General features: G+C 52.4%; 1 protein-coding gene across 2 annotated transcripts in view; it reads left to right on the forward strand.

The window, feature by feature from the left end:
- Window positions 1-25,145, forward strand: part of Pde2a (phosphodiesterase 2A) — a 62,053-nt gene extending 36,908 nt beyond the window's left edge. For both annotated transcript variants that reach the window (XM_042688638.1, XM_042688647.1), the window contains 27 exons: window positions 6,842-6,951; window positions 7,756-7,811; window positions 12,619-12,678; window positions 13,396-13,549; window positions 13,829-13,881; window positions 14,085-14,159; window positions 14,255-14,296; window positions 14,749-14,817; window positions 14,994-15,124; window positions 15,840-15,951; window positions 16,410-16,449; window positions 16,557-16,620; window positions 16,965-17,037; window positions 17,143-17,320; window positions 17,562-17,674; window positions 18,294-18,371; window positions 19,340-19,462; window positions 19,887-19,957; window positions 20,228-20,350; window positions 20,596-20,683; window positions 20,870-20,917; window positions 21,911-21,985; window positions 22,123-22,222; window positions 22,420-22,532; window positions 22,884-22,922; window positions 23,065-23,171; window positions 23,751-25,145. In XM_042688638.1, coding sequence (XP_042544572.1) covers window positions 6,842-6,951; window positions 7,756-7,811; window positions 12,619-12,678; window positions 13,396-13,549; window positions 13,829-13,881; window positions 14,085-14,159; window positions 14,255-14,296; window positions 14,749-14,817; window positions 14,994-15,124; window positions 15,840-15,951; window positions 16,410-16,449; window positions 16,557-16,620; window positions 16,965-17,037; window positions 17,143-17,320; window positions 17,562-17,674; window positions 18,294-18,371; window positions 19,340-19,462; window positions 19,887-19,957; window positions 20,228-20,350; window positions 20,596-20,683; window positions 20,870-20,917; window positions 21,911-21,985; window positions 22,123-22,222; window positions 22,420-22,532; window positions 22,884-22,922; window positions 23,065-23,171; window positions 23,751-23,961 — 2,506 coding nt within the window. In that variant the 3' untranslated portion in view covers window positions 23,962-25,145. The remainder of the gene's footprint in view (window positions 1-6,841; window positions 6,952-7,755; window positions 7,812-12,618; window positions 12,679-13,395; window positions 13,550-13,828; window positions 13,882-14,084; window positions 14,160-14,254; window positions 14,297-14,748; window positions 14,818-14,993; window positions 15,125-15,839; window positions 15,952-16,409; window positions 16,450-16,556; window positions 16,621-16,964; window positions 17,038-17,142; window positions 17,321-17,561; window positions 17,675-18,293; window positions 18,372-19,339; window positions 19,463-19,886; window positions 19,958-20,227; window positions 20,351-20,595; window positions 20,684-20,869; window positions 20,918-21,910; window positions 21,986-22,122; window positions 22,223-22,419; window positions 22,533-22,883; window positions 22,923-23,064; window positions 23,172-23,750) is intronic.
- The last annotated feature ends 1,660 nt before the right edge of the window (window positions 25,146-26,805 follow it).

The following is a 26,805-nucleotide window of genomic DNA, read 5'->3' on the forward strand; positions in this document are numbered from 1 at the left end:
AATCTTGAATGAATTAGACAGCCTCTCTGGGTCCTTTTGTTTTGTTTTGTTTTGGATTCTTTTCCCCTTTGTGTTAGGACTTACAGGGTTGTTGGGATAATTAAATGCATTGAGAAGCAGGTAAAGCATTTAAAACAGCCTGGTCCATGATAAGCAATGTTTGCTGTGATAGTTTTACTACTATTAGAACCAGGGATTTGAGGATCAGGACCATGGTACCCTGCTACCTCTAAGCACTGAATTCAGTCTCCTCATTTTCCAGATGGGCAAAAGTCAGGAGGACATGTCATAGGGCATGTGGCATGGATGAGGCAGGGTCAGGTCTAGCTCCTGTCTGTTTAGAAACCTGTCCTCTGAGGACAGGAGAGTGTTAGGGAGCACACAGGCTCTGAGGAATCAACACTTGTTTTCTAAGAACCAAACAAAGAGCACCCAAGGGAGCACTGGGTTAGCAACTGGATCAGAGGGGGAACCACTGGGAACATTCTCTCTGCACACTGTGGGGAGGGCTTTCTAACAGCTCTGGGGTAGCACCAGAGGCTAATAAGTCATCCACCCATCGTGGAAGTATTCGGTCAGGATACCCAAGACTTATACGGTCCCTCCTGGCACCTGGAACCCTGGATCTAGGCTGGTGGCCGCTCTCCCTGGTCCTTCTCCATGGAAACAGCTGGCAGCTCTCTTGTAGACCCGAGCCTTCCTCACCTCTTGTCCTGACACTGAGTTTCCCGTGTGGGAGGGTGGGGGACACTTTCAGCGTCTCCTGGCAACTTGTTCACTCGAGGACTATGTAGACAAAGCCATGGACTGTCTTCTCTGGCCCCCATATCTGAAGACCATGGTATAGGGCTGGAAGATCCACAGGAGCCTGGGGGAGCTCTCCCTTAGAGGCCTACTCAACAGCCTCTGTGCAATGCTACAGACCCAGCAAAGCCTTCCGAAAAGATTTCTTTATAAGGCGATTAAAAGTGAATGCTCAAATGCAATTAACCTAGAGCATAGTAGAGATGGGGAGGCCAGGAGATGGGGGTCAGAGATGCCAGGAGGCCAGGATGGGCCAGGAAAGCAGGGAGTGGTATGAACGGATGAGGACAGGCACATACTCACATCCCAGGGACACAGACATCGGTGTCAATTCCACACAGTGAGGCTTGGAGGTTGAGATTGAGATCCAGTCCCCCCTTGGGGAATCTCTGCTCTGTCTTCCTATTCCAGTGTCTGGTGTCTGGGATCTAGTGAGCCCCTGGAGCTCAAAGTCCCAGGGGCTCACTGGACTCTACTATCAGGTGCTCCCAACAAGAGCCGGCTTGAACATAGGAATGGGAAAAGCAGGGGACTAGGAGTCAGGCAGGTCTAGTCTCCAGCCCAATGCCATCCCTGCCTACCCTGAGGCTCTGCTGATTGATTTCATGAGATTATAGGTACCTTGTGCATAGGGCAGTGCCTAGCCCATAATAGGAGCTCAAGAATTGCTGGCTGCCCTCCTCTCCCAAGTGCACATGATGAACCTTGGGGTAATGGTCTTAACTCATGATCTTTTCCTTGGGTCTGGTCCCATTAGAAGGTGGAGGCACCTGCCAGCAGGCTGAGATGTGGATGTGGGGGAGGTTTGCTCCTCTTGGAAACCCAGGCTGTGGGCAGGGCTGGCAAACCGCAGCAGGTGTGAGGTGGAGGCAGGTTCATAAAGACAGATAAGGCCTGAGGGGACAGGAAAATAGGAATGGGTTGACAGTGGGGTGAGGGAGAGGCAGAATAGAGGCCAGTCTAGGTGGGAGGAAGGGTTCCCCTCAGCCTGGGGATCTGTCCAGCCCCCTCCCTTGTATAGACTCACAGAGGCCCCAAGGTCAGAGCAGGTTTTCTGCCTTTTGGTGCTTACTCGAACTGTTTCCTCCCCTGTTGCTTGTTTAAATCCTTCCTTGTTCTTCTTCCATTTCTGCCAGCCCCATTTTACTCATCCCTCATGATCCACCCAAGGCCTACAGTGACTCTTCCCAAAGCATACTGTTTTCCAGCTCTGATCTGCTTCTCAGAAAAGGTGACTGGGCATAATGGCTTTCTCAGGGATGGATCTGTCCACAGAAGCATCGAGTCTGGAGACCAGATCCAGGATAATATGGCTGCCATCCTAACCCCATACCACCTCCCTAGGCCTCCCATCTCCTTTTTCTAAATTATCTTTAAGTGGTTGTACAAAGAAGTTCCCATTCTACAAAACAGTATATGAGAACAAAGTGTCTGACCACACTGTCACCCATCTCTCTTAGCCCATCCTTTCTCTCACTTTTTATTCTTTAATTGAGAGTAGGTGATTATATAAATTTCACAGTATTGTGGAATAGTGCTACTTAGAGTCACAAACACATTTTAATTTTCACCAGGCAAATTGTCATTATGATGGTCTATACAGTTTGTGAATTCTGTGAGCTTTGACATTACAAGTTATTTTTTCCATATCAGGTGATGTTTACATTTCTTTCCTTTTGCTTAGTGTGGGCTGTTCCCACTTATTCTGTTCTCCCATCTACTTTTGTGTGGAACAATAAGCTTGGGCAGTCTGATGTTGAGGGCTGGTCTAGCCCTGAATTCTAAGAGCTACAAGGGCATCTCAGGACTAGAGAAGAGAGAATCCTACAAGGCTTCTCCTCAATATCTTGGTGCACTCCACTCCTATCTCAGCCTATTTCAGTCCCCAACCTCTCGTTTCCCTCTTCTTAGGGTGTCTCCTGCCAGTATAGCCTTTGATTCCCTCTGCTGATTGCAGGAACTCCAGACCTTTCAGCCATGCTGGGGAACAGTCCCCACTACCATTTGGAGGCCTCCCGGCCTACCTCGAGAACCTCCTTTCTCAAGGCAGATCCAGTTTCCTCTTGTTTGTCTTGGAGGACACAGAGTCTGTATCTATCTCTAGATTTCTTATTTTTGATGGGAAGGAGTGGAAGAGATTTTCATTTGGATCTCATCTGTTTCTGAGAGAGGAGAAGGAGGAGGATGTTTAGTGAGAGTGGGAGGGTTCAGAGGGGAAGGGGAGTGAGTGGAGGGTAAAGACTCAGTGAGAGATAGGGGTTCATGGAGGGGTAGGGCTTAGTGAGAGGTGGAGCTTAGTGAATGCTGGGACTCAGTGGGAGGCTGAAGCTTGGTGAGGAGATGAAGCTCTGAGATGCGGCTCTGTGCGGGAGGGGACTCGGCGGTTAGGAAATTGGGGTTTCCTGAAGGATGAGGTTCAGTGAGGGACAGAGTATCTGTCAGGGGACCAGGACTCTCAGGAGGATGGGGTTAGTGAGGAGCTAAATCTCCGTGGGGTACAGGACTCATTGAGAATCTGGGCTCAGTAAGGGTCTTGGGCATTCTGTGTTGACCGGGGCTTAATAAAGCTTAGTGAGAAATGAGGCATGGGGTGGGGGCATCTCAGCAAGGAGCAGGGACCTCACCTTAGAAGAAGATCAGCGAAAAAGAGCTCTGGGAGGTGGAGAGGGCCTATACACCCCACTGTACCCCAGGCTGTTGATCTTCCCCACAGAGAGCTTTTTTCCTGTATTCATTTTCCATTGAACAAATAGTTGTTAAAGGAATGGAACTGTCATAAAAATCCACACCCATTCCTCTCTCTCCACTCTGAGCCCATCTGTCTTTATCTTCAGCGAGGCGGGCCATGACCACCCTGGCATCAGGCCTGAGTCATTAGTCTCCAACCTGGACAGCTGGGGGTGGGGGTGTACAATCCATCCTCCTCTCTGGAACAGGGGAACATGGGGACAGAAAGGAGGAAGGAGCTGGGGAGGAGGCAGGAAGGGGCCCTGAGGGAAAGAGAGCATCACTAGGGTTTGAGCCCCCTTCTACATGGTGGTGAGCCTGCACCTCAATACCTTCCCATCTTACTCTGCGAGTATTTTGAGAACCTGCAGGACAGCTGTTCTAGGGAGAGTGCAGCCAAGGGAAGAGGCTCCCACAGGTGGAGTGAGGGAACACAGCCTGGCATGTCTCTGCCTGCCAGGGGGATGGGGTGGCTGCAGCTGAGAGGAGAGAGCCAGCTGCAGAGAAAGATGCCAAGGCCTCCTGAGAATTGAGGGTTTGGGGAAGCCCCAGTGCTTGGGATGAAAGAGGGGAAGGCAGTAATCTAGCCCCAGTCAACATTGGTCTGTCTCAGCCCAGTCTCCCATCTCTTAGCCAGAGACATGGCCCTCACTGACAGTATATATCCTATGTCAGGTTCACTCTCTCTTGTGAGGGTTTTAGACAACAGGATGGGTCTTAAATCAAGCCTGACCATTACCCTCCCCTGCTCAAATCCCTCTGATGCCAACTGTCCTCAAATCCAGTCCTTATTGTCCTGACCCCTGTCTAGGGTTGTCCCCTGATGTCCAGCCAGCCCTCCTCCTTGTGGTTGGGCCTTCCAGTGACACACAATCTTCTCTCCTCTGAACGCTCAAATGTTCAGTTCCATCTGCTTGATTGTCCTTTCCTACTGGTCTAGATGACCTCTGAATATTCTCTGGACTCCACGACGGTAGCCTTCCTGACCTCATCCTTTCCTGCCCTGGCTGGGCAGGGGCCTGCTCTTCCTTTTTTGTCAGAGCCCAGTCTCTTGACTCAAGCATGGGTCTACATTGTCAACCTTCCCATAACACTGGGGTGTTCAAGTCAGGCTCTGCTCATCTTAAAGACCCTTTGGAATGACAGACTGATGTTCTGTGAAAATGTATTCTTGCTTTGTATGGAGAGGTTTGAGATCCACGAAGGCTGGGGGCCGGGGAGTGGGGGTGGGGGATAGGAGGCTGCAGCGAGGCTTAGGGGAAAAGTGCCTCTACTGTCCCTGGGAAGTGGTTTGGGAAGAGAGCAGGGGACAATTGTGGCTGGGGGAAGAAATGGGAGGCCACCAGGGCCACCAGGACAGTCTTCAGAATTGTAAAAGACCCAGTGGACAGTCAGGCACTGGTGGCTCACATCTGTAATCCTAGCTACTTAGGAGTCTGAGATCTGAGAATCATGGTTTAAAGCCAGACCAGACAGGAAAGTTCATGACACCAGAAAACTGGAAGTAGAGCTGTGGCTCAAAGTAGTAGAATGCTAACCTTGAGCAAAAGAGCTCAGAGACAGCACCCAGGTCCTGAGTTCAAGCCCCAGAATGAACCAACAACAACAAAGACCTAGTGGACAATTGTACTGTTTCTAGAAAGGGTTTGAGGGAGGGGTAGAGATGAGAAACTCAGACTGAGGAACACCCAGAGGACACCTCAAAGTAGAGTTCTTGAGCCAGGGCTGGGGTTATGATGCCACACACACAGAGGAAAGGGTTTTAAGCAGAAAAGAAGATAGCTAGGGACAAAAATCAGGGGTCTAGGAGAGAGAGGCTAAGCCAGTCCCAGCTCTAGGGACAGAGAATGGGTCAGCTCCCAGGTACCTGGAGTCAAGGTCTCCCTGACCGGAGGTGTGGGGACCAGCGCCACCTTGTGGCTTCCAGACAACCAGTTTGTTAGATGCTAACTAGCAAGGTAGGCTTTGGCTGACCCTGTTTCCAACAAGCCCCAGGCTTTGTCAGTTTAGTCAACAGGGTAGCTTCCATGGCCCACCTGCCACCTTGATCCCTGTTCATGCCTGGAGTGATTTCAGGCTTACAAGACTGCTCATAACTGAAGCCCAGGGCTTGGGGTTCTGGATGAGAGGGCTGGAACTGTCAAAGATTGAACTGTCAAAGGAGCCAGGAGGGAATGCTTTATTATGCACTGTGACCTTGAATGAGATGCCCACCCTCTTTGGTCCTTGATTCTCCAGTAATTATGGCCTTCAGACCCAGGCTTTGCAGACTGCTTCCACGTCTGATTTGGATTCCTCTTAGGATCCCAGATGCACACACCAGAGCCCCAGCTTCTCTATCCAGGCCAGGCAGCCCTTATAAACACAATTAATTAGAAGCAGCATGAAAAACAAGGAGCTTAGGACAATTAATCATCAGGGAGTGACAATGGGTTAAAAAAATCAGCCACTTAATTAAGCAGGAAGGACCAGAGACCAGGGGAAGGGTGGTATATGCAGAGGGCGAGAGTAATTCACTCTTCTCATGACCAATTTCCTTTGCCTCAGTTTCCACAATCACACTTCTCCTCCAGACACACACCCCCATCTCCCTGTAGAGGCTCACACCCTACATATCTTTAGAATGGTTCAGTTCAAACACAGTGGTTCATTCTACCTCTAGTACCAATTGCCTGCCTAGGATCAAAGCCCCCCTTTACCACTTGTTAGCCATGTGATCCTGGACAGGTTACTTAACTTCTCTGTGCTTTAGCTTTTCCAGCTGAAAATGGAAATGATGTTAACTTGTAACTCATAGGATTGTGAGGAATTCTGGTCTAACTCATATAAGGTGCCTGGCACACAGGAAAGTCCCAGTAGACTCAAGCTATGATATTAACCTCTGGAGTTTCCTTCCTGCACTTAGCACTAAAACTGGCTCTGCAGTTGTTTCCTGAGGATGGATGGGGAGGGTTCTACTTGCCCCCATCCTAATTTTCCCCAGGAACGTCAGACGTGAGGGCACTTGCCTAGTAGCAGCAGGGGAGAGTGTGATCTGGTAGTCTAGCTTTGGGCTCTGCTGGGGCTTTCTCTGCTCTCCCTGTGGCCAGGTTCAGCACTGGGCTCTGCACACATGCCTTCCCTATATCTATCAGCCAGGGCCACAGAAGGCCAGATTTCAGTTGTCTAACCTTCTCATTTTGTCCTCTTTGTGAGGCAGACCCTTTCCCCTGTGTGTGGTGCAGTCTGCTGTGTAGCCCCCGTCTTCCCCGGGTTGAGTTCTGCCTCTCTTTGATCCAAGGACTAAGAGGTAGACTGTGTCCCTTTTCAGGGAGGCAGTGATCTCCCGGAAGCGGCTGAGCTTCAATGGGCTGGGCTCCTCGGACCTGCCAGGGAAGCCCTTGGCCAGGCTGGTGGCTCCACTGGCTCCTGAAACCCAAGGTAAGAACTCGGAGCTGGGCAGGGACAGGGAGGGCTGTGGTGCTGCTCCCAGCTCATGTCTGTCTTCCACCCATCCTCATCTCTGTCTCCTTTCTCTGGCTCTGTGTTTCCAGCAATCAGTCCCTCCATCTAATCCTCTCCCTGATGCTACTAACCTACCTGAGCCTCAATTTCCTGACTGTAAAATGGGTGTTTACCTTGAGGGGGCATTTTGAGGGTTTTCACCTTGAAAGAGGGGCATGTTAAGGGTTTGGCACTTACTAGGGCTCAGTGACCCATGGCCATGGTTCCCACATGCTTGTGGCTGCTGCAAGATGGGAGTTGTTGTCATGCTCTGTCACTGTGTCTCTATTTCCTTTTCTCTTCTTCTCCATGCCCCCTGTCTGCCATGTCTCTCTCTGCCTCGTGTCTCAGTCTCTCTAGGTCTCTGTCCTCTGTCTCGATGTGGAAAGTGCACAAGACTGGGAGTCAGGAGACCTGACTTGCTGTGTGATCTTGGGCAAGTCACTTCCCCTTTCTGAACCTCAGTTTCCCAATCTATAGCATAAGGGTGCTCAGCCTTACTTGCCTCCCTTCCTCTCAGGGTTTCTGGGAGGATCAGAAGAATGCTGTGAAGTGAGGGGGTTTCCTTCTACGCAAGGGTCATTGCTAGGGTTGTTTTTGTTGCCGGTCAGGACCCCCCCCCCCTCTCTCACTGGCCCTCTGGGTCTCTCTGTGTCTCTGTCCCAGCCCCTCTGTCTGCGTCTTTGTCTCCCTCCCCAACCTCCTGCTCAGTATTTTATCTCATTGTCCTCTTCCCTTCAGTGCTGGTCATACCGCTGGTGGACAAGGAGGCAGAGGTGGTGGCAGCTGTCATCTTGGTGAGAGTCTGCACAGGTGGCTGGGTTGTGGGGTAAAATTGGAGATGAGAATAGCAGGGGAGAAAGCGGTGGATGCAGCCTGTCTGAAGTGTGTGTGTGTGTGTGTGTGTGTGTGTGTGTGTGTGTGCAGCAATCTGGGATGGACTGGGCAGGGAATGGGGTGGGGGCTAGAGAAGATTCTAGGTGGCTCCCACAGCTCAGTCCTGGACTTTGCCCTGAATTGGGAGAAGAAAATTGCTGGTCCACTCAGCAACCTGACCTATGCACAGGTCGCATCTGGAGATTCCATGGAGCTGGAAAAGCCCAGTCCCTGGCACTTCCTGGCCTTTCTTTTTTGGAATCCGCTCCTCCTACCCTGTGGGTTGGAGGACAGTGTTCAAGAAAGCAGGAACATGGGGAGATGAACTGACTGAAAGACACTCAGGGGACCAGAGGACATGAGCCACTGAGAGACATTGTGAAAGAGGAGTCAGAGATTGGGGTGACTGCAGCTCGGGGGCACAGGGAGAGGCTGTGTGGGGAGACAGACCCCAGCTAGACTTACACTGAGGTTGAACACCAGCCAGGCAGCTAGGGGTCCTCTGCGGAGGGGACTGGGCTTCCATGGGAAGTGGGGGTGGGCCGCAGGGACCAACAGACTCTCTGCTACCCCTGTGGGACTCTGTAGGGCTTATTCCACCATGGGGTGCTATGGTGGGTAGCAGAATCTTGCCAGCTGGGATTTGTCACTCTCCATCTCTTCTCCCCTATGGGAGTGGGGCTCAAAATCCTTGTCCTGTACCAGGTAAGGAAGGGGTTAGTGCCCCTAGATCACTATTACTGGGGAGTCTGCTTCTGCCGAGGTGGCGCCATGCTGACAGTTAAATTAGCTGGCCAAGGCGTACCGGAGGAGCCCCCCCCCCCAACTTGAGCTCATTAAAAGGGAATTAAAGGTTTCTGAGGCGCCTGACCTTTCCCAAGCTGCTGGTGAGGGAGGATAGTGGGAGTAGGGGGTAACCACCAGGGGAGGGAAGGGGGTGCTTGGCTTGATGCCCTGACTCCACACCCCATCTGCCTGACTGGGGGAGCTTCTCCCACAAGCTGCTCCCCACCCCCAGCTTGTGCTCCTGCAGGGATTGGATCTGCTGTTGGCAGAGTTCTCCGTGGGCTGCTTCCTCCTCTCCATTGCTCCCGCTGGTCTGTCCCGGAGCTGGTGGGCCTGAGGAAGCCCAGGGCTGGGCAGCATGCTGAGGGGTGGAGGCAGAAGGAGAGGCCTGTATGTCTCCAAAAGGGTAGTGAAACAGGGCACAATGGCTCACGCCTATAATCCTAGCTACTCAGGACACTGAGATCTGAGGATCTCGGTTCCAAGCCAGCCCAGGCAGGGAAGTCCATGAGACTCTTATCCCAAATTGACCAGCAAAAAGCCCAATGCATAGATGTGGCTTAAATGGTAGAGCACCAGCTTAGCACAGGCCCTAGCACAGGCATTAAAAAAGTAGTCAGGTCACTTCACTTTAACTCACTTAGCTGCCCCAGAGACTGGGTGCTAGACAAACCATCTTCTAGGAGCTTTCACTTTGGAGAACAGCAGTGACACTCTCCAGCTATCCCCAAGCCAAATGAAATAAGTACAGCCAACAGGTGTTTTGACAGCAGAGGCTGGAGGAGCAAGAGCCACCTCACAGTGGAGAGAGCATTTATGTAGGGCTTTGGGGCATAGGTAGGAGGTTGACAGGAAGAGGAAAAGGAAAGAGCATTCTAGGCAGTGGGAGATGAGGTTTGGGGTTGGGGAAGAGTATGGTCCTGGTAGGGCAGAAGTATGTGGTGCACATGATTGAGAAAGTTGCTATCTGTGGGATTTGGGTTCTCAGAAGTTTCTAATAAGCCTTTCTTCACCTTGGCAGTGTAGAGCTCTTGAAGGGTGGAGGTTTGGGTTATTCACAGACCACCTCCTTTCAAGCCTGTCCCTGCCCACTCAGGTAGAAATGCACTTTACCAGATGCCCCTCAGAGAAGATCTGTGAGCCACATAATCTCACCCAGAGGCACCCCAGACCACTGGGAGCTCTCAGCTGCTACCTGAACCTCAGGGCAGAGGGGGCACAGGGGAAGAGGCAGGATCTAAGCAAGATGTTTTGGGAGGGATGAGTTGCACCAGCTCCTTCTTCAACAAGCCATGGTCCTTGTGCTTGGTCTCTGCACTTGGTATTCATCCATCTATCCATCCATCCATCCATCCATCCATCCATTGATGAACTCTTTCTGGAGTGCCAGCTAGGTGCTAAGCACTGTGTGCTAGGTTCTGGAACACAGAAGTGACCAAGACAGACCAAAAGGCTCTGCTTTAGATGGTATAGTTTGGAAGACATGAAACAAATGAGCACTAGGATAAAAATACAAACGATGACAAGAAAACAGGGAGAATAAGGAATATTGGGGCTTGATGAAGATGGAGTTGGTGGTGGGTTCTCTGAAGGACATGCCATCCAGGTGCAGGGCTCTGTGGTCAGTTCTGGGTCTTTGTAGCTCAGCTCAAGGGACTTTGAGTGCTGATTCTTTGTGAGGAAAGTCTCTGGTTCTGTTTTTCAATTCTGGGATAATAAGTCCCTTTGAGGAGTGGGTGGCCCTTGGTCTCTGGCATTTGATGTCTATTGGTCAGCTGTGCCTGACAGTTCCTTGCATGGGGATGGGTGTTTAGACCATTACTACGTCAGATTTGGTGAGGGTCAGGACTGGTAGCTGGGCCAGGCTTTTTGTTATTTCTAAGCCCCAATGCCCAATGCAGAGTACCCAGAAAGCAACTCTCATTAACAAGGACAGGTAAAAGTAGGGCCACGTGTGTATTGGAGCGATTTTGTTGGTGTATGTGTATGGGGAAGACTGGAAGTATGTGCATGGTTCTTGGGTATGGGAACTCAAGTTTCTTAGGTAGTGGTGTGAACGTGCATGTGTGGATAGTATAGACACTGTTAGTGTGGGTGTGTGGCAGTGACTGCAGTTTGCGTATGTGTGTGTGTCCATGGAAGAGTGAGCAGGAGTGTGTGCATGTGGCAGTTCCTGAGGTCCCTTATGAGAGTATTTGTGTGTGTTGTTCACACACTGGGTAGGTGAACCTGCTGGAAGGACACTACGCCCCCTTCCTTTCCCTCGCCATGGGTTTTTAGTCTGCATCTGGTTGCTCTATTACCCTAGAGGATTCCTAGCCTTCCCTTTTCCTGAGAACTGGGCCCAGGGAGAGGTAATAAGAGGGATGCCCTCCTCCATGTACTAATAGCCAATCCCAGCACATTTTGGCAAACCCTATGCAAATGAACCCTGGCCTCCATTTCCTTCAAACCCCTTACCCTACGGGAGTCAAAGCAGGACCCTCCTCTAGAGTTTAAGCTCTGGCACTATCCCTGGTCTACAGATCTGTCTATAGTCTTGCTTCTGTGATTCACCCTCCACCTGACAGACTATGGCCCTCTAATGCTGAATCTGCCATTGCTCCCCAGTTCTCTTAGGCTAAAACTTCCAGGCCATTCCCTGGGTGGCATCATAGATCTTACTCTTTCCCAGGGTTTCATTTCCCTCACCTCTCACCCCCCACCTGGCACTCCCAGGACAGCCTCCAGCCCACATGATCTCCCTGCCTCCAGTTCTGCTTGCCCTGCCCGTGCTTCAGTATCGAGGCAGGAGGCCACCCTGATGCTCTACCTTCTGGCCCTACAGTCCAGGTAGTCTCCATCGTCTTCAGGTGTGAGGTTCCAGGCCTCCCAGCACCACATCCTGCCCCATGTGAGACCCTGAGCATCTAAGAAGCTGCTGGTCTCCTCTCCCCATCTGCTCCTGGCAAGGAGGCAGCCAGGGGCTGCTGAGAGCTAGGAGGGAAGATGACAAAGGGATCCCCAGTGAAGGCACTGTGGGGAGCCCGGCTGGTAGTGAACAGCTTTGAGTAGGTGAGGAAGCTGATGAGTAGGTAGGAAGCCTGGTTGGAGGGCCTGAAGTGAACCCCTGGATTGTCCTATCTCCCTCTCCCCACGTTCTTCCTCCACACCCAAGCAAGGCTGAAGGGAGGAAGAGACTGAGTTTGAAAAATGGCGGAGGGGAGCCCTGATGTCCGGCACAGGGAACTGGGAGAGAGACAGGGTAATGGGGGTGGCAGGGAAGATGATCCTGGAGAGGGAAAGGAGGGTAGGAATAGGTGAGGCTGTTTTGTCATTCTCCGCTTTTGTGACTTGGAACAAGTCCCAGGGGAAGCAGATGGGGCTGTCTTAACCCTGCCATTTTGGATAAGTCCCATGGCCTTGGCTCATCTGCAGGGCGTGGGGGGGGGGGGGCAGGGGGAAACCTGCATCACACAGTCGTAAGAATCCTGAGTAAGACTGAGAACTCCAGGCCATCCATCTTCCCATCTGCCCTGCACAGGCAGAGCCCGGTTCTTTCCTTAATCCAGACTTAGAGGCAACTCAAACTCTGACTTAGAAAGAATGAAGCTAGGACACTGAGGTGAATTCTACTCATTCAGAGTCTGGAGGGCCCCACAGTGGGGAGACCCTGGGAAGGGGGTCTAAGACACACACACCCCTTGACACTTTACACCTTGACTAAGCTGACAGGACACAGTGACTGTCCCATGATAACAGTGCTGATGGAAAATAATGGGACAGAAACAGAAAGTTCCAGTCTGTATCTGTAGGAGCTATCTGTGTGGTCAGAAGGATGGGTTTACCATGGAGGTCCACTGAATGGAGCGTGTTGCTGGGGGCTGGGGTGTGTTGGACACAGGAAAGGCACTGTGGCATGGATAGGCCAACAGGTCACAGCACCCTTCTCTATCCTTCCAGGTGCACTGTGGCCAGCTGAGTGACAATGACGAGTGGAATTTGCAGGCAGTGGAGAAGCACGTGAGTGGGGTGGGATGTGGTAGGATGAACAATGAGCTGGACAGACCTGGATTTCCATTTCGTCTCCATGACATCCAAGCTTTGGAACCCTGAGGAAGTCTCAGAGCCTGCTTCACATCTGAAAGTGGACTAATCCTGGGGGCTAGTGACTCATGCCTATAATACTGGGGGCTAGTGACTCATGCCTATAATCCTAGTTACTCAGGAGGCTGAGATCTGCGGGTCATAGGGTTCAAAACAAGCCTGGGCAGGAAAATCCCTGAGACTCTGATGTCCAATTAATCACCAAAAAGCCAAAAGTGAAGGTGTGGCTCAAGAGGTAGAATGCCAGCCTTAAGAGACAGCACCTTGACCCTAAGTTCAAGCCTTAGTACTGGCATTAAACAATAAATAAAAGATAAATAAACAAAAGTGGCCATAATAATGGGAGTTAAATGCTTTGTGCCTGACGTTTTAAGATTATAATTTTAACAAGGACCAAGGAACTCTCACATGTGTTAGAGACAGAAATATCTGTCTCTGCCTAGTTTCTGAGAGCAAGAGGAAGAGACAGACCCTATACTTGTCCATGAACGGAGGGACAATGGGACTGAGAGCTGTGGGTGCTCTTGGGATGGAGGAATGAGGAGGGCTGAGGTGTTTGGGACAGAGCGATGGGCCCTGTGGACAGAGTACTGCTGGAGTCCTGTGGGCACATTGATCCTTTGGTCACCCCAGACCCTGGTGGCCCTGCGGAGGGTGCAGGCCCTGCAGCAGCGTGGGCCCAGTGCGACCCTTGGAGAGATCCAGAATTCCCTGGTGGAGGTGTCAGAAAACCAGAAGGACAAAGTGGAATATACGGACCAAGATAGAAAGATCCTGCAACTGTGTGGTGAGGGCCCCCGGCCTGTGCAGGTTATGAGGGCGAAGCAAGGTAGACCTGGAGACGAGCTAAGGGGGGATGGAGGGGGGGGGGGGAGGGCTCGGGGGGCGTGGCCTAGGAGGTGGCGTGCTCCCGGGGGGGGGGGGGGGGCGGAGCCAGTAGAGAACCCCGGGAGGAGTGTCAGTGGGCTAAGCAGTAAGGTGTAGCTGGGGGAAGTCAAGGTCTGTTGGGGGAGGGCACCTTTAGGGACCAAACTGCCCTCACTGACCAGCATCCTGGCTCTTGCAGGGGAACTGTACGACCTGGATGCCACCTCTCTACAGCTTAAAGTCCTCCAATATGTGAGTCTGTGAGCACAGCCCTTATTCCCCGCCCTGTCTCCCATCAGGGACCAACGTCCCCTAGGACTTCAGATGTCAGTTCAGTTCAGGAAGTAAGGCCCCTTTCCCCCACTTCCACAAGCTTGAAGAGCCTCAAAAAGGAGACAGGGTGGGTGTGACCTTAGGTTTACAATCAGCCCTTTGTTCTATCTGTCCCTTCTCAGCTGCAACAGGAGACCCAGGCATCGCGATGCTGCCTTCTGCTAGTATCAGAGGACAACCTGCAGCTTTCCTGCAAGGTGAGGGGCCAAGTCCACTGGGTGCAGGATGTGGGTGGGACAAGAAGCCAGTGTCTGTCTTTGCAGTAACTGGTCCCTACCTCTCCGTCTCTCAGGTCCTTGGAGATAAAGTGCTAGGGGAAGAGATCAGCTTTCCTGTGAGTCCTAGTATGCATTCTTGGGATCTGTTGGAAGGGATGGGGTCCTCTAGCATCTCTTGGAATCAGGTGGGATTTATCTGGATCTTGAGATTTACTTAGACATGTCACAAAGAAATCACAGTATCTCACGATGTAGCTCCATTAGGAGAACTATCTACAGGAAGGCTTACTTGGAACTGGCTCACTTCTGTAGGAGTGTTTCCAGATAAGAATCTGTTGCAATCAATGAGAATCTTTGGAGCTTGCTTATATCTCTCCTATTTTGGGAAGACCCTAGAGTCTTCTGCAGCTGATTCTACCAACCTTTGCTCCTCCAATTCTCTGCTCAATATTGACTTCTACTCCCTACTGGACTGCCTGAATCATTTGTTGAAAATTCCCACCCTGGAAGGTGAGCCTCTTGATATGGGGACAGCTGGGCCCTGATTCAGCCTCTCCTTGCTCCTCAGTTGACCATGGGACGCCTGGGCCAGGTGGTTGAAGACAAAAAGTCCATCCAGCTGAAGGACCTTACCTCTGTAAGCCATGGCCTGGCTGGACCAGGGAAGGGGGAGAAGAGAGGCCTGTGCTCAGCCTGCACAGTCAGAATCTTGTCTGGAGATAAGACTCAGGGAATTTGTACCACCCATAGAGGAGGGCTGGGGAAGAAGCACATTCCCAACCACTCCCTGCCCTGATGCACTCCCCTTTGCAGGAGGATGTGCAACAGTTACAAAGCATGCTGGGCTGTGAGCTTCAGGCCATGCTTTGTGTCCCTGTCATCAGCCGGGCCACTGACCAGGTGGTGGCATTGGCCTGCGCCTTCAACAAGCTGGGAGGAGACTTGTGAGTTTTGTGGGATGACATGGGGCAGGAGGTGGAGCTGAGAGGTGGGGCAGGGCTCCCCTGGGGTAACAGTGTGGGAAGGGTGCACTCTCCCAGCAGTGGTGGGAGTGGAGTTTGGAGGGCCTACTAGGCTAATACAGCTGCTGCTGGATACCTCTCCATTACTCATTTTGTTCCTTTAGAGCCATCTGAGTTCCCCTTCTCTGTCACTTGTCTCCCTTTTAGGATGGAAAGACAGTGGGAAGAGCAGGAGGACACCCAGCTCTGGCTTGGGCAAATTCCTAGTCTGAGGAAGGAGACCCAGTCTTGGTCTCCCGTTAATTAAAGGGACACATGGCTATAGCTTCAAGAAATAACCTATGTGTGCAGTTGTGCACTCCTGCAGTCCCAATTTCTGGAGAGCCTTTGGTGAGAGGATCCCAAGGAGTTCCAGGCTAGCCTGGGTATGATAGAGAAACCCTGTTTCAAAAACAAAACAGGGACAAATCGATAGCCTGAAGAAACCCCTTTTGGTCTGAGGAAGAGTAGAGCCCTTTGATCAGGGAGTCCATAGTCTGAGGGAGGGAGGTGTGTAGTAGAATAGCCTTAGTGTAGAGGAGAGTTATGATTGGCTGATGAATATCCCTGCTGCTTCCTGGCAGCATGGAAACGAGGAGAAAAGAGAGAGAAGCCTGTCTTCCTTGCCCTCCTGAGTGACTTCCAGCCCCTCCTTCAGGTTCACAGACCTTGATGAACATGTGATCCAGCACTGCTTCCACTATACAGGCACAGTGCTCACCAGCACCTTGGCCTTCCAGAAGGAGCAGAAGCTCAAGTGTGAGTGCCAGGTGAGTAGTCTGCCTTGAGCCTCTTCCAGGAACCAACTCACCTAGCTTTCAGCCCCAGACCCAGAAAACCATCCAGAAAAGAGATACCTATGTCTTTCTGGGAAAATGGCAGCCCTGCCCTGTGACAGCTAGGTAACCTCATAACTTGGAAGTCTGTTTAAGGAGGGAAGGTCAGTAGTTCCCCATGCCCTGAGCAGGGGGCTGCTGGCACTGTATGTGAGTGCCCTCTTCTGCTCAATATGGGTACTACAGCAATACCTGGGTAGCAAGAACAGGATGTTTCCTACATATCTTTGCTGGGCTATTCCACTGTTCCTCGGTAGACAAATGTCACTTCCACACTTGTTTCAGGACCCCTAGTGGAGGAGTGAAAAGACTCTGGGGTGAATGGAGGCTGAGGGTTGGTTAGAGTGGTCCCTAACTAGAACTCCCTGTTATCTCCATTTCCCTCCTCTTAGGCCCTTCTCCAAGTGGCGAAGAACCTCTTCACTCACCTAGGTGAGTTCACTGCCCTTCACACCAGCTATTTAGGGAAGACGGGTGGGAGGGCTCCACCTGGCACTCTGGTCTCACCACCTGCCTGGTGGGCATCATCTTTTCCCCAGATGATGTCTCTGTCCTGCTCCAGGAGATCATCACAGAGGCCAGAAACCTCAGCAACGCAGAGATGTGAGCGAATCTACCCAGAGAAGAGGCAAAAGAGGCTCCTCATCACCTCTTTTCCCCCTTCTCCTCCCTGCCTTCTTGATTGGTCGCCACTCACAGCAGGGTCGGGCCAGATCAGTTTGCCACAGATCCTCAACTCCTAACAGTGCCTGGCACACAGTAGAGGCAAAAAGAAAAAAAAAAAAAAAAGAGGAATGTCTGATGCCAGCCAACCCTGAAAAGAATGTCTCCCTTTGTAGCCATTCCTGCAAGGCTTCGGAAATCTGGCCATCACCCTAAGTAAAAAGAAGTGGGGACAGTTGGAAAAGGGTATCAGGGCCTTGTGAACCAACCTCTTCTCCCCACAGCTGCTCCGTGTTCCTGCTGGATCAGAATGAACTGGTGGCCAAGGTGTTCGATGGGGGCGTGGTGGACGATGAGGTATGGGTGCCGGGAGCGCAGGGGGATCGCCGGGGAGCAGGTTCCATGTCACCCCTGCAGCCTGACCAATAACTTCATCCTTCCCACTCCATCCTCATCTCGCAGAGCTACGAGATCCGCATTCCGGCCGACCAGGGCATCGCGGGCCACGTGGCAACCACGGGCCAGATCCTGAACATCCCTGATGCGTATGCCCACCCGCTTTTCTACCGCGGCGTGGACGACAGCACTGGATTCCGCACGCGCAACATTCTCTGCTTCCCCATTAAGAACGAGAATCAGGGTGTGGGCTCACGGCCGCCAGGGGCGGGGCCAGGGAGGGACCCGACTGAAAGAGGCGGGGCCAAGGGGGCGTGGTGATCGCGGGGGGCGGGGCCAGGGGCGGGTCGACTGGAAGGTGGGCCGGGCTTCATGGCCGTCCCGAGGCTCCAGGAGCTAAAGGGATTAGGAATTCTCAGGCGTGAAATTTAGAGAGGGCAAGCCCTGCCAGATCCCTCCGTTCCCAGCTTCGCTCTCTTCCCCAGAGGTAATCGGTGTGGCCGAGCTAGTGAACAAGATCAATGGTCCATGGTTCAGCAAGTTCGACGAGGACCTGGCCACCGCCTTCTCCATCTACTGCGGCATCAGCATCGCCCATGTGAGGGGGAGGAGGGGCTGGCGCGGGACCCACCTCCTGCCGCACCCACCGGCTCTCCTAGCTCTGTCCTGATGGGCTGGGTGCTGTGAAATCTTTAGTACATGCTGGCCACCTCTAGGTTCAGTATCCATTTGATAATTGGGGATACTACTTGCCCTCTCCAAATCTAAGAACCATTAAGGGGGGAAAAAGTCTAATTGCCAAAACTATCCCTCCCCTTTTCTCTGGAAGCAACCTCAATTCAACCCTTTATCAGCTTCTTTTTGGCAAATGTGGGGGTTCACAGTGCAGGCCTGTTGGTGGCTTTGGCCTGGAAATCCAACGCATGTTCCTGATGTGAATCCCTCTTGGCTGCTTTTTCCCTGCTTTGGGCCTTGGATCCATCATTGACGTCTTAGAATCAAGTGCTTCAAATGTTAAGAGGATGGGGGAGGCAAGCAAGAGAGCTCTGCAAACATGGGGGTGGGGTATGCCCTGCAGTCTGAGTTGTAGACCAAAGGGCTCAGGCCCAAATGGGACAGGAATAGAAGGTTCTTTCTGAACCCTTTACACAAGTAAAGGGCATTTTGATTTCACAGATGCCTTATTTGAAGCCCCCTCTTTACCTCTCTCTCCTCAGTCCCTCCTATACAAAAAAGTAAATGAGGCCCAGTATCGCAGCCACCTGGCCAATGAGATGATGATGTACCACATGAAGGTGAGGTTTACACAGTGTCTGTCCTACTCCAGGCCCACAGGGCCACTTGTTCCTCTCCAATTTTTTCTCTGCCTCCCAGAGCCCTTAGCAGCTCAGATCAAGGTGGAGATTTCTGACTGTTGTCTCCTGAGGCAGCAAAGGCAGACCTGGAGCAATGTGTGCCTCTTGCTCTGGCTTTGCTTTTCTCCTTTTATTTGTCCTTTTTCTTCTCTTATCCTCTACCTCCTTTTTTCATTTGTTTTTTTGAGGCACAGTCTTTATGTTGCCGGCCATGTTAATCTTGAACTGGTGATCTTACTGTCTCAGCCTCCAAAATGCTGGAATTTCAGGCATGAGCTATCATGGCCAGGGCTGCTCCTTCCTTCCTTTCTCCTTCCCTTCCTCCCTCCCTCCCTCTCTCTTTCTTTCTTTTTTTGTCAGTTGTGGGGCTTGAACTCTGGGCCTGGGTGCTGTCCCTCAGCTCTTCAGCTCAAGGCTAGGGCTCTACCACTTGAGCCAGCTTTTTCTGTTTATGTGGTACTGAGGAATCAAACCTAGGGTCTCATGCATGCAAGGCAAGCACTCTACCACTGAGCCACCTTCCCAGCTCCTGCTGTTCCTTCCGTATAGACCTGTTTCTGTTTCTCAGTTCTGTTTCTCAGTTCAGCTAGGATGGAAGCAGGTAGTAGGAGTCTCACAGGACAGAACTTGGTTCAGGCCAAGTTCAATACCCAGGGAATAAGCTAGATGATTGGATATTATTGAAGGCTGGGAAGCCCACTGCTTCCCTGTCACCCTATCCCCTCCCCCCCAGTCCTAATCACCAAGAGAGGAGAGTGGTCATCTGCCCAGTGATGGTCCATAAAATAGAGACCAAACTATAGTACCTTTTGAATGAGGGGGACCTCCCATCTGCTATGGGAATTTGTGGATAAGAATCCTAGACAGAGAGGAAGCCATCTTCTAATGCCCTGGCTTCCCCTGTTTAGGTCTCTGACGATGAATATACCAAACTTCTCCACGATGGGATCCAGCCTGTGGCTGCCATTGACTCCAACTTTGCCTGTTTCACCTACACTCCTCGCTCTCTGCCTGAGGATGACACATCCATGGTGAGGGGATGGGGAGAGGACAGGAGTGAGCAAGAGATTTAAGTTAGGTGTGCCTATGAACTTCCTGGTAAGGCAGTCATCATGGAAGGCTATGGAGGCTTCCTGCGAGATGATCTGTGTGGGGCTGGACTCGATGATCACTAAGAGCTGTTCTGGAACCATGATGTCCAGGGCATGTGGCTTTGGGGTTTGCAGTCCCCTACTTTTTCTAATATTTTGTGGTTCTAAGAGTTCTTAGATCCTTTTGATTTCTGAAAGCTCACAGATATGAAAATGCTTATTTCAATTATTTCATGTCCTGCTGGTTTATATTTGCAGTTCTAGAACTCCAAACATTTGAGTATGGGGATTTGAGAAAGGGCAGAGGCAGGATCCCCATCTTGATGCTGCCAGATGCTCTGATTCCCTCCTCTGTCCTCTCCAGGCCATCCTGAGCATGCTGCAGGACATGAATTTCATCAATAACTACAAAATTGACTGCCCGACACTGGCCCGGTGAGTGCCTCTCCCGGCACAGAAAGACCCAGTCTCCTCCTCCTGCTGTCAGCCACTTTTCTATCCATTGTCCTCGCACAGCATTCTGGGGAGGGGAGGGGTGTCTTTCTGAGGATGACCCAAACTTTTGGAGGTGGGGAGGATCCGTGAATGGGAGATAACTCCCAGGCACTGGATCATAGTCAATAGAGAAATGCAAAGAAATGAGACAAGGTAGAACCTGGGGGGCTTCATGGAGGAGATCCTGATGACCCCTTTCTCCTTCCCCAGGTTCTGCTTGATGGTGAAGAAGGGCTATCGAGATCCACCCTACCATAACTGGATGCATGCCTTTTCTGTCTCTCACTTCTGCTACCTGCTCTACAAGAACCTGGAGCTCACCAACTACCTCGAGTGAGTGACAGCAGCTTGGGGCCCCTCTCTGAGACAAGGAAGCATTTCCTGTGTGACACCATTGATCCAATCCTCTTAGCCCAGGGAGCAGGGTTGTACAGCCCCACAGTCACTGAATATGAACTGAGACGAAGGAACCAGACACTCTAACTGCCTGTCTGGGCATGTCATCAGCTGTCTCTCCTCCAGGGGGCCCAGGGAGGCAGCTGTGGGTGACTTCTTTCTCCTTTCTGTGTCTCAATCAGGGACATCGAGATCTTTGCCTTGTTTATTTCCTGCATGTGTCACGACCTGGATCACAGAGGCACAAACAACTCCTTCCAGGTGGCCTCGGTGAGAGGTCTGCCCCTCCCCACGTGACTGAGAGTCTCATCTCTCACAGCCTTAGGAGTGGTGGTAGTGGTGATGGGGTAGATCCAGCAGCACTTGGGGTGGAAGGAGCAGGGCCAGGACTCCATCAACAGTGGGCTTTTAGATCTGGATGTGAGGAGTGATGGAAGTTTTCCTGGACTTTTCCAGAAATCTGTGCTGGCTGCACTCTACAGCTCCGAGGGCTCTGTCATGGAGGTATTGCCATCCTCTCCTCTCCCCACAAACTCACCCCTATTCAGCCAGCCCCACAGCTGCATTCTCCAGACAGACAGACATCAAGAGCTGCCTCCAGGGCAAGCCAGGTGCAGTGGAGTCTGCCCAAGCCATCTTCACAAAGAGAAGATTGGGTACACCTGCGAAGCTCCTCCCCCCATCCCCAGCCCCCATTCCAGCCTGGATGCTCTCCACTCCCCTTTTCTCTTGGAGCTGGGAGAGGAAGGGGATATTCCAAGGGGATGGATGGGGCATGTCCAATAGAAGGCCACGATGCTCCTCCCTGCCCTGCCCCAAGACTCTCAACCTTAGGTTGTAGGGGATCCATCTGTCTACCCCACATGGGTCTCCTAGGGATAGAGACAAAGTCTGAGATATCTCTGAGTAGCCTGCACATGGTACCAGGTGGTCTCGGCTGAGGGCGGGAGCCATATTTTCAAAGTCACCTTGCTGCTGGCTGCCTCTCTTGAACACCCCCTCCGGAGGCCGCCCCTGCTTACACATACCCCAAGAGACTCGCTTGCTGTCTCCTGGGAGGCCTGATGCAGCCTGGGTTCTGACCTCTGTCCCCTGGGATGTGCCTGGTCCTCCTCCAAGTGACAGCCCTTCACTGCTGGGAGACAGGGCCTTGCCCTTGCTTCATTATCACCGTTCCTGTCAGCAAACAAATGTTTTCCGCATGAATTAGTGTCGAGGATCATTTCAAAAATTCCTCTAGCCTGCAAAGGCCCTAGGAACTTACTCTGATCAGATCCTTCTCTGTGACGGCTGAGGGATCGGAAGCATCATGGAGCTGGCCTAGGACACGCCCCAAGTCACAGTGGATGGAAACAGAGCTCAGAAAACCGGAGGCCCTGCTTGCTCTTTTTGCCTGTTCTTGGGAGCTAGGGCTCGACTGAGCTATATCTCCCCTGGGGTCAGAGGTCAGGGACGCCTCTGCCCCAGTGAAGCCCCTCCCCCCTCCTGTCCCTTCAGAGGCACCACTTTGCTCAGGCCATCGCCATCCTCAACACCCACGGCTGCAACATCTTCGATCACTTCTCCCGGAAGGTGATGAGCCAGGATCAGAGGGGAAGGGTGGGAGCTGGCTGATACAGGAACAGAAGCAGCATGGGGGTGGGCGGGAAGACAACGGGTGGGGCATGTCCATCAGGAGGCCATGACACCCCTCCCCTGGCTTGCCCCAGGACTATCAGCGCATGCTGGACCTGATGCGAGACATCATCCTGGCCACAGACCTGGCCCACCACCTCCGCATCTTCAAAGACCTCCAGAAGATGGCTGAAGGTGCTTGCTGTCAGCCCTGGTGGGAGATGGGCAGTCCAGATGGGGAGCTGCCAGGGGACCCATCTCCTTTCTCCAAGATGATCGTACCTGGCCCCTTGGCTCCTATCAGGGAGCTACTTTGGTGCTAGTCCTAGATTTGTCCTCAGAGGGGACACAGAGACAAGACCCCTCTCTTTGACCTTGTCATTCTTACACAGTGGGCTATGACCAAACCAACAAACAGCACCACCGGCTCCTCCTCTGCCTCCTGATGACCTCTTGTGACCTTTCTGACCAGACCAAGGGCTGGAAGACCACCCGGAAGATCGCAGTAAGTGCTTCCCTCCTCAGGAAGGCACAGGCTACACACCCTGTTCACTCTGGGGACCTCCCTGAACACTCTGTGTGCTGAGCTCAGCTTGGCTGTACTTGAGGAGAGAAAGCTAGACCATCTCAGGGTGACTGATGAAGACTCAGAGAGGGGCACAGGCTTAATGGGACCCACACAGCAAGTGTGAGAGGCTAGTGAAAGGTAGGCTAGCACCCAGCTACTTCACCCCATTGAGGGCCATCCTATTGTCAGGCACTCAGTGGGGTATGTCACTGGGCCATAGTTTACTGTCCAAGGCATAGGCCTGGATGGATTCCATCCTTTGGAAATAATGAGAGTGTTTCCTTTCAGGAGCTGATCTACAAAGAATTCTTCTCCCAGGGAGACTTGGTACGTGTGGCATGACCTCAGGATGCCCAGGTTGAGGTTGGGCCCCTAGTTTGCAGCCGGGAGGAGGCTGAGGTTAACCCGACCTGCCTGGGACCTGAGGGGGAGGAATAAGAGAGCAGGCCTGAAGACCTGGTACCCACAGGAGAAGGCCATGGGCAACAGGCCAATGGAGATGATGGACCGGGAGAAGGCCTACATCCCTGAGCTGCAGATCAGCTTCATGGAGCACATCGCAATGCCTATCTACAAGTGAGTGAGCTGTGAGCCCAGCTGGGAGCCTTGCACAGAGAGATGGCAGGACAGGCAAGGGCCAGCTGTGGACAGCTTACTGAGTTTGGACTGGCCCAGCTCCAACTGACCCACGGCTTGTCCTGCCACGTTGCTAAGCAGGTTCTTCACTTCATCCTTGGTCCCCAGTGGAGACCATCAAGCTTTCCTGTGCCTGTCCTGTGGCCTCCCTGTGCCAGTCCTACCTGTGGTACAGCCTTCATCTTTATTGCTGTCAATATGCTGTGGGGCGGGGGGGGGGGGGGGAGGAGGAGAGGGAGGGATGTTACTGGTACTGGGGCTTGAATCCAGAGCCTGAGTACTCTGTCTTAGGTTTGTAACTCAAGGCTAACACTCTACCACTTTGAGCCACAGCTCCACTTCCGGTTTTCTGGTAGTTTATTGGAGATCAGAGTCTCATAGACTTACCTGCCCAGGCTGGCCTTGAACTGTGATCCTGAGATCTCAGCTTCCTGAGGAGCTAGGATTACAGGCATGAGCCACCAGTACCCAGCCATGCTTTGATTGTTGACTTCTAACTCTACTCCTACATATCCCCAGGCTGTTACAAGACCTGTTCCCCAAGGCAGCAGAGCTGTATGAGCGCGTGGCCTCCAACCGTGAGCATTGGACCAAAGTGTCCCACAAGTTTACCATCCGCGGCCTCCCAAGCAACAACTCGCTGGACTTCCTGGATGAGGAATATGAGGTGCCTGATTTGGATGGCACGAGGGGCCCTGTCAATGGCTGCTGCAGCCTGGACGCTGAGTGATGCCCTCCCAGGATCCTCCTGCCCAGCTCTCCTCCACAGCCCTCTACCAGTCTGGCCTGAAGCACTGGGAACCAGAGCCATGGGTCCTGGCTGCTAGACCAGGACTTCCTGTGTGAGCTGGGCACTGAGTATTGCTCTTCCTGGGCCTCAGCTTTCTTGTCCATAGAATGGAAGCAAGACTTCTAGCCTAGCAGGACTTTGCCATTTCTCGGAGAACAGCAGGGTGACCAGGCCCCTCTGTGCTGCACCTCTGACTATACCCTGACAAGACTCCCCCCCAAGTCACTCTTTCTCTGAGCAGTCCTGGTGGATCCTTCTGTGCCCTATTCCTGCCCCCACCAGATTTGTGGCCATTTCTCCTGCAGACCTCTATCCTTTGGGGGTGTCCAGGATTCCTCGTAGAAGGGTAAGGGGGACACCTGTTTGAGCATAGGGTGGGAAACACTCTCCAACTCTTGCTGGAGGACTAGAAGCAGCCATGAGCAAAAGCCCTGAGGACTCCTCTGTGTCTCTGGTGGCATTGGGACCTGGGTGTTCCCAAGGAGAAGGCCACCAGCCTGGCAGCTCAGTGCTCTGGGAGAGGGGCTCAGGCGGAAAACAGATGAGTGGAGAGACAGGAAGGGTCCTCCACTGGGAGACAGGCCCAAGTGTGTTAGCTGTTTCTTGCTAGCTGTAGGATCCAGGGCAACTTCCTACCCTCTCTGGGCAAAACAGGACAGTGAGATCATTGGTTCTCTAAGCCTTGCCTGAAATTCACATTCTTACAGCATCATGGAGTCCCAGCAGAGGCAGTGGGAACATCTCTGCCAGCCTAGGGCACAGAATGCCCAACTTGGAGTCCCTCAATGTCCCCCCTGAGAGTCCCCCCTTGGCCTGAGCCCCCTCTCTCATTTCTGCCGACCAAGAAAGGCCCAGCCAGGCTTCTCTCCTCTTCAAGGCCATATCCACCTGTGCCCCAGGGCTTGGGAGACTCCCAAGGGCTGGGTCTCTTGGGTGAGCTCAGATGCTGGCTTCTCTATTCTGTTTCCTTCTGTGTGTGTTGTGGGCAGGGGAGGGGCCACCTGCCTTACCTACTGAGTTGCCTTTAGAGAGATGCGTTTTTCTAGGACTCTGTGCACCTGTTGTATGTGGTCCCGTGGGCTGACTGCTTTGTACATGAGAATAAATCTATTTCTTTCTACCAACCTTTCCCCAGGGGGGCTGTCTGTGGACTTTATGTATGGGGTAGAGGGGAAGCCAAAGTGGGGAAAGCAAATGCTCTTTTTAGAGCTGCTCACTCCTGGGGCTTAAAAAAAAAATCCTCTTCTGGGAGGGAGGGAGGGAGGTATCATAGACCTGTTGGGGGAAGGGCCAGATGATGAAGGATGGGGTAAGTGGAAGGTTGAAGCAGTCAGGGATTCCTCCTGGAGGAGGTGGCCTAGACCTCCTTCTAGGGCTTTTTTGTTGTTGTTGGTGGTCGTCGTAGGGCTTGAACTCTGGGCCTGGGCGCTGTCCCTCAGCTCTTCAGCTCAAGGCTAGCGCTCTACCACTTGAGCCATGGAGCCACTTCCAGTTTTCTGGTGGTTTATTGGATATAAGAGTCTCACAGACGTTCCTGCCTGGGCTGGCTTTGAACCACAATCCTCAGATCTCAGCCTACTGAGTAGCTAGGATTACAGGCGTGAGCCACTGGCACTCGACTAGGGCTTCTTTTACTCCTTCTGTGTTAACCTGCTTTGGTCATGAGTGACCCTATGACACTCATGACACTAGGGACCGTGCTGTCCCCTCAACTCTGGGTCTTCTGTCTGTCCCTAACCAGTCTAGCCCTCCCTTAAGGTCCATGCTGACACATCCCTCATCACCCATAAGTGAACAACTCACACATAGATCCCTTGTGCTGTAGAACCCTGGGCTGAGCCCAGAGCTGACTTCATCTCTGGGCCTAGTCTGGAGGCTCTCACAGCTTGCTGAAAGAGAGGGATCAGAACTCAGTCACAGGCTATGACAAGCCTCCTAGATGCCAGGGCTTGGGGGGGGGGGGGGGGGAGTCCAGGCAGAATCACAACTGAGAAGAATCATAGCAAGGGTGGAGAGATGAGCAGGTGCTATTTTCCTGCAGGCAAAGGAGATAGACACTGGTAGTAGAAGCAACTGTACAGAGGAAAGCACAGAGAAGGGAGCAGTGGCTGTGGAAGGGTGGAAAGGTGGAGGGGGATCAAGCCTGCCATAATGGGCCCGAGCACCAGCCTGTGGAACTTGCCTTTACTCTCAGCCAGCCTGTCAGTAAACCAGTGACTCACACATGCATTCTAGAAAGTGCCTATTGGACAGCAGAGCTATGAGAGTATGCTGTAAGTGCAGTGCTATCCAGGGGATGAGTGAGGAGGGGACCCAGGAGAGGTTGGATCTGCAGGACTTGGTGACCATGGAATGGAGAAAAGAGAAAAGATTGCCCTGGAAGGTGGGGTCCCTGTACCCTAATGAAGAGTTGTAGTGGCTTGCCAGTCCCACTTCTACCATACCTTGGCACTGGGAGAAGAAAGACAAATGCTATCAACCCATTTTGCAACTAAGAGGTTTAGAGAACTTAAGTAATCTATCAAGGCTAGGGTCTAAGGCCTACCTGTCTGCCTCCCTCTGGAAGCCCTTTCTCTGGGCTAGAAGGCAACTCAGGAGAAGGCTTCCATCTTCAATCTCTACAGGACCATCATGGGGTATCCAGATGACAAGCAAGTTGGCTGGACCCTATAGAAAGTGTGTGTGTGTGTGTGTGTGTGTGTGTGTGTGTGTGTGTGTGTTGGGGGGCAGGGAGGAAGGAGAAACGGCTTGTAGCCTGTAGTTCAAGATGTAGCCACCAGGTGG

The sequence above is a fragment of the Dipodomys spectabilis genome, unplaced genomic scaffold (genome assembly GCF_019054845.1).
Source record: "Dipodomys spectabilis isolate Male_0828 unplaced genomic scaffold, ASM1905484v1 ptg000003l, whole genome shotgun sequence".
Classification (NCBI taxonomy): Eukaryota; Metazoa; Chordata; class Mammalia; order Rodentia; family Heteromyidae; genus Dipodomys; species Dipodomys spectabilis.